Raw genomic sequence first — 13,372 nt, forward strand, 5'->3', positions numbered from 1 at the left:
AAACCCAGAAAAAATGCTTCTCAACTGTGTTCAAAGCTACATAATAGTATCCTGTAGCCTTTGCAAATTCAGATTCACAAGATTTTTGACTGTGTCGCAGGAGTACTGACAATCTAGCTTCCTGGGAATCACCTGGGACCTAAATCTAAAACCAAACAATCCTATATGAGCGCTGCCAATGGAAAAGACTGCAAGGATTCAGATACTGTATTTTAAACTAATCTGGATTTGTATAATGTGACTACAACTATACGTAATTTATACCTTCCTTTCTTCTGTGGTACAAAGTAGTTTATAAATTCAGCATTTCTGCAGCCGATTGGACAAAAAGTGGTAAATCTAGTCACTTCTTCCCAACACACAGTGTCTCCATGTTCCACATTCAGCTGAGAAGTAAGAATGTCTGATGGCTGGTGGGAAAGGTCAAGAATCAACAGGCACCACATTCAAACCAAAATCATGGATTCCACTACATACGAATGTAGTATGTGTGCACACATATGAAATCATGTTTTTTTGTTAGTTCATTTAATAGTCAGTCAGAGTGACTGTCTCTACACACTTGTGTCCCAAAGAGCACCAAACGTCCATGAGTAAGGAAGGCAGAAAGCTCCTGTAGCTAGTGTGATCAGATGATTAGATAATCTGCTGTGCAGTGAGAGAAGACTCTGAGGAATGCTTCCAATTGAACAAATTACACTTTTTCACTCTTAATGATCTACTGAACGATTGGTGAAGGGTGGAGTTATGGCTCTGCAGGGCATAGTGTCTATAGCCTCCAGGTAAAATGCATGTGCCATAGAGAACTCTCCCCTTTTGAATCTTTCTGTAATTCCCCATGAGCTCATAATCCAGTCATATTATTCCAGATTATGACCTTGGTGGCAACAACTATGCGATGCTGTGCCATATGCCTCAAATCTTTGTTATTTGCCTGCTAGAGAGTCTTCTACAAATATGGTGGCAGAAAACTTTACCAGCCTGTGTCTACTGACAGACTGTGCACAAACAGAAGCTAAGTACAAAGAACCGATGGAAAAGGACTTTATGGAATTCAGGAGAAGAACTGCTGGTGAGATCTGTGGAGGCAGTTTGTGTTTAAGGTTAGCATTAACATCAGTTGACCTATAGGACCAGAGAAAGAAATACTATAAGAAGATCATGTAACTGAGGAAAAATCTTTTGGGTAGTGCCGGATAAATCTTTGTTTGGATTATAATCCACAGCGTTGAACCCAAAAGCTTCTTCAACAAAAGCCACATTTCCACCAAAGGTAAAGAACTGGGGACCTTTCATCATGGAATTAAAAGGTTCCTCCAGCCAATTATTTTCTACTTTTCCACTTAGGTCTTAAAACCTGTGAAGGTTACACAAATCATCTCCTGATGTGTCAAAGTGTCTCCGGGATGCTGGGAGTACTTGACCAATCAAAAATAGAGGGACAATTTGAGAGTTGAATAGAGTGTCTGGAACTTGATTTAGGACTAGTCGTTCAGGGTGGAAATGTACCGAGTAGCTCTTAAAGTTTCCAGTCTACTGGGTAAAGTTTATGTGGTGGAAATGCAGCTTATGGCAGAGATTCTACAAGGTAAACAAAGCATTTGAAGACGGTTACTACTGCCCCTCTATAATGAGAAAGAACACAGAGACGGATGAAGAAAGAGAGGAGATGGAGGACAGAGGGACTCCTATGAAGTTTTGAATGTATACTAAAAGATCCCATCACCACTTGGCCAGAACCCATTACCAGGCCTCGGTTTACTTGACTGGTGGACTGACCTAAAATGAAGTATTGATGGGGGGGGGGTTTCATCGTAGACAACACCACCAGTATAGCTAGGAACCAGCTTGCCATGATGGTTGGTGGGGCACTGGGTGAGAGGAGGCAGGCAGGGTTGGGAGGGGTTGGGGCTGGGCTGGGTTTAACTACCAACGGAGCAGGGTGTTACTTAGTACTGTCCCTGAGAAGTAACATCTCCCTTCTGGATCTCATTCCCAGTTTTTAGTATTTAATTTGTAATAAAAAAGTAAAAGCAAAACCTGCATACACTCTATATATTTAAAAACATGTACAGTATGTAAATGACCCATAAAATACTCCCACTTTGTCGATATAAGTATATTTACAGATGTGTGACTTTATTTACAATGTTAATGGGTGTGTGATATATAAGCGCAGTATGTGATAATGCGGTTGTACTTCCATCTTTGTGAAAACTAATTTGACTTTTAAACCTTGAGGTTGGGAATATGTTCTAATAAGCAAGGACAGTGGCTGTGTTTCCACAGATGTACATGGGAGTTTAAGCACTCGGATCCCCTTTTCAAGAGGTTAAAAGTTTGCTCATTATAATCTGTGTTTCCATGTAGGTCTTAAAACTTTTGTAATTACGGCCCAAGAGTTGACGCAGCAGCTAAAAGGTACGCTACCACATAGAAATAATCCTTTTTTTGGGGGGGTGGAAACGTTTCAGGGACTTTACTTGGACACTTGTCCCTGCAGTGGAAACATTCAATCCCCCCCAAAATGTCGTTGTTAAAGGGTCATGAATTTAAGACTTTTTACAGTTACGTCAAAGAAAAGGTTTTGTTTAAGACAGGAGTTTCCTTAATTTGCAGCCAACTGAAGGAGGCACACTTTGGACTACACTAAGTGGATCCCATCATTCAGCGCCACTACATTAAACCCACTGTACTAGGAAGCTTTATGAGTACGTCCGTTGCTCTGTTTGTTAAATATCTTGAGATAAAATTTATGACGAATTGTTGCTATACAAATCAAATGTAATGATGATTAAGGGATGGATTTGTGGCTAGGAAATTTTGAATATCAGTCACAAATATAGAAATACAAAAATGTGTGCGTGTGTGTGTGTGTGTGTGTGTGTGTGTGTGTGTGTTCAAATACATGTGTGGAAAAGCACTAGCATTCAACAGACCTAAAGTAGATCTGGTTCTGGGATCCAAAGGGAGAGTTATTTGGGGAGCAGCGAGGAGTGAAGTCAGGTGATATGTGTTGGGGATGGGAAGGGTTCACTGGCATGAGGAACTGGGTTGTGTTGGACATGAAGTAGTCAGGACAGAATTGAGGGGATAAGGTAGTTGAGGATAACGACCTTGAGGAAGAGGAGGAGAGGGTCGGTGAGGTTTCGCGGGAGGAGGAAGGAGAGAGACCCATCAAATGAGATGGAGTTGTTGGAGCACTCTTCACTCTCAAACAGTCAGAGGAGCGGCTTTTTATTTGTCTGCCCATGTGTTGACTGAGTACTCCTGCTGGGGCAGAAGCACTGAGGTCGCCAATAGAAGAGCAACCCCTTACTTCATTCTGTCCCCATTCTCCTCCTCTTCTATGCCAATTGTTATCAGGGACTAGAAGAAGATTGCCCCTGTGCGAGGCAGGTGAGTAAGAGTGTCTAAATCCAGATTGGGCAAGGTAAGTATTCGGAAAGGGGTCAGTTGGGTTAGGTTCTGTGACGTCCCAATCCGAGGGCACGGCAAAGCCCTCATGACTGATAGCAGGTCTCAACTCATTATGCCACCCTTCCAGCCACTCTGTTTCTATATCTAAATCTAATCTACGACAAGGCGAGTGCGACTTAGCACGAGGTTGGACATTTACCAGTTTGACCACAGGGATGGTGACAGGGTTAGATTCAGACAGAGATCTATGGACCTGTGCTGGGGACTGAGGATGAGCTTGAAGGGCTTTAGGCTGACGGTCCGGGGGCAACCCATGGATGGCTGCATGACTTGGGGCAGAGAGAGGCCTGTCTCGTGGCTTCTCTTTCTGATTACAGGGCCCCAGAAAATGAAGGTTTGGTACTAGATTAGATTGGCTGACCTGCCCTTGACTCTTACTAGGACCCCTACTAGGCCCTTGGCCGGCAGCCTGGTTGTGTTCCTGGATGGGCCCTGGACTGCAGCGCCTTGGACTGTGTCTCTGAGCCCTGAATTCTCTGACTTGCTGGCTTATTTCCTGCTTCAGCCCTGGATCTAAGGATTCGTCCATGCCTTGTGAAATACGGATATGTGGTAGGTTGTTGGACAAGAGATGGGCAGCATGGGACGGGGTTCGCCTAGGTGCTCGAGCTCGAGCTCGGTGTTGGCCTTGAGAGACAGCAGATGAAGATGGTTGATTGAATGACTGGTGATGTCGTAGGTTAGGGCGGTGTGGGTTACCCTGAACATGCTGCTGCTTCGGGACCTAGGAGTCAGAGTCAGAGGAGGGTGAGCAACAACACAAACACAGACAAAGGAGACATCATGGTTGGATTATCAACACAACGGTGTTCATTCCATAGACGGGATACAGGAAGTGGATGTAGCCTCTTTTTATACAGTCTATGGTTCATTCTCAAAATATCTTAATCTTCAAACTCAAAGAGTGAGGGCTATGAATCCACTTTCCCCGCTTTAACTGCAGCTTTTAGTTAGACCTGCTGGATAAGACGTGAAGAACACGAGAAGGCCACTCGGTGTGTATGATGTAACAGGGTTTGAGTCAAAACAATTACTGGGATCATCACCACTACATGCATATATTCAGTGAACTATTCTCCTGATGGAACTCATTCACATCCGAGAAAAATGTATTGACTAACTGCATGCTTATCTTTGTAAATAATGCATGCGGTTACTTACCTCTTTAGCCCAGGCAGGCTTGTCATTAGGATTGCTGATATCCTTATAGTGGTAAAGCTGTTTCTTCTCTGCTTGCCTTCCGTCCTGCTGCTGCTGCTGTTGTAGAGACACCAGGTAGGCCCTCTCCTGCTGGAGCTGCCTCTGTAGGCGCTCCGCCTGCCGCTGCTCTTCTACCTGCTTACGCTTGTACTCCTAGGGGGTGAGAGGCGCAGAGGGAGTAGCGGAGAGAGGACAGAGATGAGAGACGTGACTCGGATTTTTGGGTGTCATATGTTCAGAATTCATGCAAACCAAAACTTCCAAACAAATGATTGACACCTTGAATACTATGAAATATGAGCACATGATTTTTAGGAAGGAGGCAGGGAAGATGGAAGGGAAGAGGAGGAGGCCATAATTCAGACCACATAGGCTTTTCTCTGGCCTCTAGTGTTTACTTTGGATGGATCTCAAAAGGTTTCCAGGCTTTGTCTGTGCTCCCTTTAACAAATTTCTCTTCAAATATAACGCAAGACAAAACGCAAAAGACGTCTTTTCACAAATAATACATGGATCTGTCGCCCTAGACCACACTGGGGCAGTGAGAGAAACCCTCTGCGGAGAATAACAACGTCCCATTTTCTCTTGGATGTTCTCACTTTGTGTGGGCCAACATGATCGAGGCTGACAAAACAGTTTTTCTGTGCCCTCCGGGGAGTCTTTTGAGATCCAGCAAACGTAATGCTACCGTACATGCAATCAGTGATGTGAATAAATTCCACACAAACATTAGAGATAAGGCAATTCATTGTTTCCGCTTCATGTTTTTTTTCCTCAAATCCGTGGCTAACAGGTTTAGAGAGTCAGACTGTGGATTCCCTCACAGTCTGTTCCTCTCTCCTGGCACTTTGGGTGCATGCAGTGGGGAATAGGGGGCCACACAACACGAATGGGGAGCAGCAGTAGCACTGTGGTTACCAGCAGTAATGCCTGTTCCTGTAGTAGTTGCTGCTGGAGAATCTCTAACTGCCTCTGTTCCTCTTCCAGCTGTCTACGGATATACTCCTGAGCGGCATGTCGACACAAGGAGATAGAAATAGACTGAGAACAAGATCAGGAAATCTGAACATCCAGACACCGAGATAGATAAAAGACAGAGATAGAAAGAGAAAAGGAGAAGTTAATCTCCTGAGGTGGATGTAAAATGAGAGAAAATGGAAATCAGAGGAGAGAAGACCTTGTTCTGGAACATTTGTAAAGTGTTACAAAGAAGAAAAAAAATGACAGCGACGGAGAAAGAATAGCTTTGAACATATCTGTCCAGAACAGTTGATAAGAGTGGGAGGAGAGAGAGACAGCGATAAAGAGAGACAAGGACAGATAGATTTATACACACCAGGACAGCAGTAAGTTCAATAATAGAGGGAGGAAAAGAACTGTTGACAGCAAGAAAAATGTACAGGGAAGATAGAAACAAGCTCTGGATGCATGGTTGTAAATATCTAGTTTTCCTGCACAACAGTATGTAATAGAATAACGGGGGAAGTGAGAAGAATGCATTGCTAAAATGAATCTTAGTGTACAGGAATTCAGAAACTAAGACATGTCTTTCTATTGACACTGAAAAATAGGAAAACAGTTGTTGGTTGGATCGATCGGCTGCATCCTACTAATTTAAATGTGTATAATGTTGTAGGCCTTTACAGTAGGGAGTGTCTTTTAATTTATTCTAAGGTAATATAACTGCCATCCCTTGCAAGACTCCAACATTTCTTTTAAACGGTTGTACAAATTTAATACGTTTTTTTTGCTTCCTTTAAAGCACATGTGAGGAACTTTAAGTTTATATGGATTTTGGCCGCTGTGGACAAATCAGTACCCCATCAAATATGGCTAACATAAATATAATGAAAGAGGAAGTTGGAAGTAATGTTAAAGTCGCTGTAAGGAGGAAAGTGACCATGAGCTCAGAAAATAAAGTATCATCAGATTAAAAATGTCAAAGTTCCCTTTCTGCATCTGAAATCCTAAATATAAAGAATGAGTCAACATTATCCCTGAGGTCATTTAAGTGGGTAAAATCTGAATGACTCAAGAAGAAAACTATCAAAAGAAAAAGAAGACCAAGGAAAGTTTAGAGGGCAAATAATGGATTTTGGACACGACTTATGATGCTTAGAACTTCTGTGGCACCATGCTGTCTTCATGGTCTAAATCACAAAATCACAGAAAGTGTACGGACCTGTTCTCTCTCTGCATGCCTCCTCTCCTCCTCTCTGCGGAGCTCCATTTCCTCGTAGCGCCTCCTCTGATCCCTCTCGTGCTGCTTCCTCAGCTCTCGCTCTCGCTGATTCTGCTGTGGGGAGAACAGACGCAGCCAGATGATTCAGGATCACTGAACAAAAGGGGGTTTATCTGTTTTCACGCAAATTAAGAAATCCTGCCTCGGCAGAGATTCTCACACAAACGCTGAAACTTTGATATGTGAACTCATTTGATCATCGTTTCTGTTTTGTGTGATTATTCCTTCTACATTTCACGACCTCCACAATGGATCTCGACTGGGAATCTTCTACATACAACATGCATTTACAAAGGGTGCAAGGCACAAACTATTTTTTTTTACTTACTCTTTTGTGATTTGTAACAATAATACAATCTATGAGAACTCATAGTTTGTGCTATTTGGCATGACATTTACTCTTCCTACTTGCAGCTCTCCTTCAAATGTAGAGTTTCTGAACTCAGATATTTCTGACATATTATTGATTTTGCATGTTTGTATTACCTTCTATTTATTTTTTTCAGACAAGCCATTGACAGATTTCAGCCACAACCACACTTGTGTGTTTACGTGAAAACACACTAACATGTATTTATTTACACATGAAGAATCCCACACTCAGCCCTGTGTGGGTGGGTCAAGTAAGTTGAGGGGAGTCATGGTGCTCAGCAGAATGTTTGGAGGGCAAAACCCTGATGGGAACCCAGACAGAGCGCACCGATTATGGGCTGAGGATTTCCTTCAACAAGCTTGCTCACTGGAACTAAAAGAGGGACACTGGGGAAAGGATCTGTGTCTGTATCTGTATCACTTTCCCTTTCTTTTGCAATCTCTTTCAAATGGTAAATGTGAGGTTTTCTAAGTTTAAGGTGTCAGAAAAGGGACAATTTATGCTTTCAAATATGCCTAGTGTGCCAAGTGTGTAAGTGTAATGGTAGCCAACAAACAGGGGGCATCTATTAAGTGTAAGAATGTGATGAAAGCTGCTAAATTAGGACTGGAGGTATTTTATAATCTGATTTATTTTGTTATAATCTCCAGTGGTATATTTTGGCAATCCATGTTAAATCTGTGACTTCTGCTGTCTTTTTTTCAGTGTATAAACTGATGTGAATTAAGTGACAACCTCTGGCTCAAAGCACGAGATTCAGAAACTGCAGTTCCTTGAAAGGCCACTTGAGGCTGTCTACAACAGAGAAGCAATCACTAATAGGACCAATATCAACATTAGAGTTTAATTAAACATGCTTACAGCCTGCCACACAATCACTTTGGGTCTCTATATCTTGTTTGTCTTTAATTGACAACTGCGTGGGGGTAAATTGATATAACTCACTCATGTAAATTATTAAGGCTTCAAGTAATGCACAGGGATGTGATTGGTCCACTTGAGCGACAGGCGGATGCCCATGGATGCCATCTCACTGAACTTAACCTCTCAGCTTTGTTTCTTGTAGTTATTCACAGAGTGTGTGTTGTGAAATTGTCCACTAGTACAGACTAATAGCTTTCATAACTCCAGCAGCACCCGCACTGCACTCATGGCTTAAAAAAGGAAGTTGACGAACCAGTGGGTGACATCACTTTGGCTATTCCCATTGTTAACACAGTCTATGAGTAAAAATATCACTTCTTCAACCCCCTCATGTTTACCTCCTCCAGCCGCCGCCTCTGCTCCTTCTGCTCCTCGATACGCTTTTGTCTCTCAGCTAACAGTAAGCGCTTGTGCTCGTCGTTCTGCTGCTGCTCCAGCAGCTGCTGGCGCCGCTGTGCTTCTGAACGCTCCTTGTTGGCCAGCTGGAGGCGCTGGAAGTCCCGCCTCAGGGTCGACTCTCCGGGGATGTTGATGATGGAGCTGCCGGACCAGTAAGTGAAGAGATGTTTCGAGTAATGACAGAAGGTTGAACATGCTTTAATCAGGGCTGTCAAACGATTAAGATTTTTAATCTCGATTAATCGCAAAATTTCAAAAGTTAATTGCAATTTATTCCATTTTTAATCAACATTATTTTGCATTTAAAAACAAACATTGTTAGGCTTTTATTTTGACATTTTATACTATCCTCAGCTAAGAGTACTTCACAATTCAACTGTGATTTTATTTTGAAATAAAGTAAGGACCTTCTGGTAGACGAAGGTTACAACATTGCATGCCATTAATCACGATTTAAAAAAAAACGAAAGCATTCATTGCAGACCGTAATTAATCCTGATTAACTAGTTAATGCAGACAGCCCTAGTTTTAATGTTTGTGTTTAAATTAGGAGAGATAAGACTGACCTCGGTTCACCCATGTCTCTCTCTTCATCCTCCTCTTCACTGCCGCTGTACTCGTACTCTGTCTCATCTGATGGAGATAGAAGAGAGAGAGAGACAAACATATTAAGTGATAAAATCAACAGAAGAGATTACAACAAAAGGTACAGTAAGGACAAAACCAGAGAAGAGCATTCACATTATTCTCATTCACTTGAGCTCCTCCCGTTAATTTCTAAACCGCTCATGATTCTGGCATTCCTCCCATCCGCACTCCTTTAAGGCACCAATCTTTTAGCCGCTTTGAATACAAGTATAAATTGTAATTTTATTGAGTGTAGTGAGGTGGAGAACATTAGCTGGGAGCTTTTTCAGCTTTATTCTTAAAGCATAATGGTTGTAGACGCATCCCCGCCTCTTACAGAGAAACCTCCTCGCAGACATGTCTTCTGTGACAGAGTGACATCTGCAGAGAGACACAGAGTGTCTACAATGACAGGACATTTCTATACATCATCAGGACAGCAGCCCTGCAGTGTGCTGTTTCTCGAAGCGGTTAATGTGGTTCTTACTGACGCAGTTGGTGTGCGAGTGTCGGCCTATCACTCACACTTAATGTGTGTATGTGAGTGTGTGTGTGTGTGTGTGTGTGTGTGTGTATGTGTGTGTGGTGATTTGAAAAAGAAGTCTGTCACTTTATTTCTTGCCTCACTGAAAACTATTATCTGATGAAAAATGTGCATGAGCATATGCATTTGTGTGACAGTTGAAAAGTGCATTACAGCTTATTCTTGCAGACTATTTTTGTGCAGTAAGTGTGAAGGAGGTGTGTGTCTGTGTGCGTCTGTGTGTGTGTGTCTGAACTACACCGGCCGAAAGGGGCAATCGCCCTGCAACGGTCTGAACGATTTCCATTAGTTGAAACAGGCTGCAGATTCACTCGATGCTAATTCAAAAAACACTTGCAAGTGTTGCAAATGAAATAACGTGATGCAAAAAGCATCCGTCTTTGGATTTGTTTTGGTCTTGCACCGGCATCTGTTTTTTTCTTTCCAAACTGCATTGTTTCTGGATTTGCAGCCTGTTTCTACTCATGGAATACCAAACACTTCAGCCAGCAGGCTGCCATCCCTGCACGGGATTCAAATAGACAAATTAACCAGAACAAAAACCTTCTTCTTTTAAGGATCACAACTTTAACTGAATTGTTTTTTTGTATGTTAAAGGTATTTTAAATCAGTCACTCCAGGATTTCAGAGGCTTTGTTTGTGATTCTTAAGAACAAAAATGTTGATGTTGTTTTAACACATTACAAATCAACTGTAAGTAACTGTGACAAACACTCCAATAACCGCCCCCTATTGGCTGAGCAAACTGTTTGACTTTTGACATTACTTTCATTCGATGTTCATGTTAAGATGTCGAAAAAGGATGATTAAAAATTACATAAAATTGGAATTGGAAAACTTCATTTTGTGCTGCAATTGTTCATCGTAATGTTATCCAACTGTGAAGAGAATAATCTACACAGCATTTTTATTAGATAACACACCATTCAGCTTCTAACCTGCGGTGTTTTAATAAAACCATTGATAGGAAACATGGAGTGGATATAAGTTGATTTGTGGACACGTTCCGAAGATTGGCCAACATTGCAAGGTCGCAAAAAAAGGTGCAGGGATTGAATTTGCGTCGAATCGCAACATCACAACTTTCAGGAGTCGTACTACTCAAGCATGACTACTTATTCCCTTATGTGTGAATGTACATGTGGGTTTAAATCCACTCGAGCACATGTTCTCCCTCACCCCTCTCTCCCCTCTTCTTCTTGGTGCGGTCGATGTGGTCCTTCAGCTGGATGCGGATCTGCCTCTCGTTGGGCAGGTCCCTGATGAACGGGTGTTTAAGGAGTTGGTCAGTGCTGGGTCTCTTGTCGTGGCTCTTCACCAGACAGTTCTCTATGAACGACTGGAACTTCTTTGACCTAAAATCAGACACAAATAAACCAAAAAAAAATTATTCAAAAACCTATAACTAAGTGCATGCCTGGGCCTATTAGTCTGCGGTTCTCACCATTTCTTGGACTTGAGTCTGGGGGCGGGGTTACGCGGGATGAGGAAGAGGGCTCTCATTGGATGCATGTCACACAGAGCTAAAGAAATGGGAAGGAAGCAGTGAGGGTGTGTTAGGGTGAATGTGGCCACTTATGCCAAACATTTTCATGGCATATTGCCAAAGCTAGTTGGAGTTAGCCCTCACCAAAAAAAACAACAACTAAAATCACAAACTGAAACACACAAATACAAACACAGATGTTGTCTCCATGTATACGTTCATTATCCCCTTCATAGATCTGCAGATGTAGCCCACTTTGTCATTTAGCATCTTATGTCCAAACGTCACATTAGCAAACAAAGCTAGACGTTAAGCATTGTTGCAAAGGTACGTACGTGGTGCTCCTTCAGCCATCTCTATTGCAGTGATTCCCAGTGACCATAAATCACTCTGTAAGGACAGAAACACAGTGAATAAATACTCTAAATAAAAGCACAAGAGTAAAACTTCCATCGGACTGGCGGCTGTTAATGCACCTTGAAGTCGTAGGTGGCTTCAGGGTTCTCGTCACAGGCGATGACCTCAGGTGCCATCCAATATGGCGTCCCGATAAACGTGTTCCTCCTGCTCACTGTTCTGTCCAACTGGGCCGAAACACCAAAGTCAACTGCGGGGGAAATACACAGACACACACGAACACAGACACACACACACACACACAAGCAAAAGCATCTCAGGTTACAGTGTGTAGTTTACTTGAATCTGTTTTTTGTTTTTTTTTGCTGTGTGCTTTGAAGGCTTCACTGGATTCCATTATAAACTCTGAATGCAAAAAAATAACTCGACCGGTGATATTTTCTCTGATTTACACACAAACAAACACACACACACTTTATAATCCCCTCCCCAGAGAGAGGGAGAGAGAGTTCCTTCCTTTCTCAGCACTCTGCAGCGTGAACAGCAGCAGAGCTACAGTACACAGAGATGAGTCGACTGGTATTCAGCATAAAAGAAGAAAAGACACACACACACACACACACACACACACACACACACACACACACACACACACACACACACACACACACACACACACACACACACACACACACACACACACACACACACACACACACACACACACACACACACACACACACACACACACACACACACACACACACACACACACACACACACACACACACACACACACACACACACACACCTCAGAGGAGCAATCTGAAACTTTAAATCTCCTCCGGCTCCCCAAAAATCATACAGCCATTTAGCCAAGTTCAGTTTAGTTAGATGTCCGACTGACCTAGTTTGACCTCAGCGTTCTCTGTCAGCAAGACGTTCTGTCCCTTGATGTCTCTGTGGATGACCTTGTGCTGGTGGAGATGAGTCAGACCCTGCAGACGGAGACACATGGTGAAGAAATGCCACAGCAGCAATGAGACGAGTCACGATTACTATTATTACTAGTATCATTAGAATGAAAGTGCTCTTAAGCAGGACTAGTAGCTCCATGGTTCCTGAATCTTAACTTATGGGCCTCCCTTTGCAGAAGTGATCTCCAAAAAAAAGGTGCACATCTTGCAGTGCAGTGGAATAACTTTCAAACACATCTTCCTGTGAGTTGGACAATATTTTGACTCGGTAATATATTGTCATCCTGACGTGTCATGTCGTACAATAACCAAAGCGTGGAAGAAAAAAAAAAGAGAGAAGACCAAGGCAGAGCATGGACAGAGAAAGCAGAGAGCAAACAATAAGACGATAGATAAAAGGTAAGAGGAAAACATTAAAGGGGAAACAAGAGAGCAAGTGCTGTTCCCTCTGTTGAGAGCAGCATTGCGGATATCTGACAAGATGCAGTGAAATTGCAGCTCACTGTTTGAGGTTTCAGCCCTCAGCTCAACAAACACAGAGATAAGGTTAGGGAGAATGAGATCTATTCATCGCTTCAAACCTCTAGAAAGTCTGATACGATGGAACAAAAACAACTGGGGGTGGTTATCGAAAAAAAAAACAGGTCTGTATTCCATCTAAAAGACTGATAAACACTGAAAGAATTCAAAGCTTGATCCAAAGGACTTGACTGGACTTGTTAGAGATCTTGAAGACGATTCATCTCTCCTCTGAAAGGCTTCT

General features: G+C 42.6%; 1 protein-coding gene across 18 annotated transcripts in view; it reads right to left on the reverse strand.

Moving 5' to 3' along the window:
- Positions 1-13,372, reverse strand: part of tnika (TRAF2 and NCK interacting kinase a) — a 68,035-nt gene that overhangs the window by 16,913 nt on the left and 37,750 nt on the right. For 6 of the 18 annotated variants that reach the window (XM_065966274.1, XM_065966272.1, XM_065966282.1 and 3 more), the window contains exons 6-15: positions 12,540-12,630; positions 11,752-11,882; positions 11,611-11,665; positions 11,234-11,312; positions 10,969-11,144; positions 9,185-9,251; positions 8,558-8,759; positions 6,863-6,976; positions 5,599-5,685; positions 4,642-4,833 (exon numbers count right to left, since the gene is read on the reverse strand). In XM_065966274.1, coding sequence (XP_065822346.1) covers positions 4,642-4,833; positions 5,599-5,685; positions 6,863-6,976; positions 8,558-8,759; positions 9,185-9,251; positions 10,969-11,144; positions 11,234-11,312; positions 11,611-11,665; positions 11,752-11,882; positions 12,540-12,630 — 1,194 coding nt within the window. Of the gene's footprint in view, positions 1-3,619; positions 4,205-4,641; positions 4,834-5,598; positions 5,686-6,862; positions 6,977-8,557; positions 8,760-9,184; positions 9,252-10,968; positions 11,145-11,233; positions 11,313-11,610; positions 11,666-11,751; positions 11,883-12,539; positions 12,631-13,372 lie in introns of all 18 variants that reach the window. The other 12 variants (XM_065966275.1, XM_065966273.1, XM_065966284.1 and 9 more) reach the window with 3 other exon arrangements.

Source organism: Labrus bergylta, chromosome 18 (assembly GCF_963930695.1).
Source record: "Labrus bergylta chromosome 18, fLabBer1.1, whole genome shotgun sequence".
NCBI classification, from domain to species: Eukaryota; Metazoa; Chordata; class Actinopteri; order Labriformes; family Labridae; genus Labrus; species Labrus bergylta.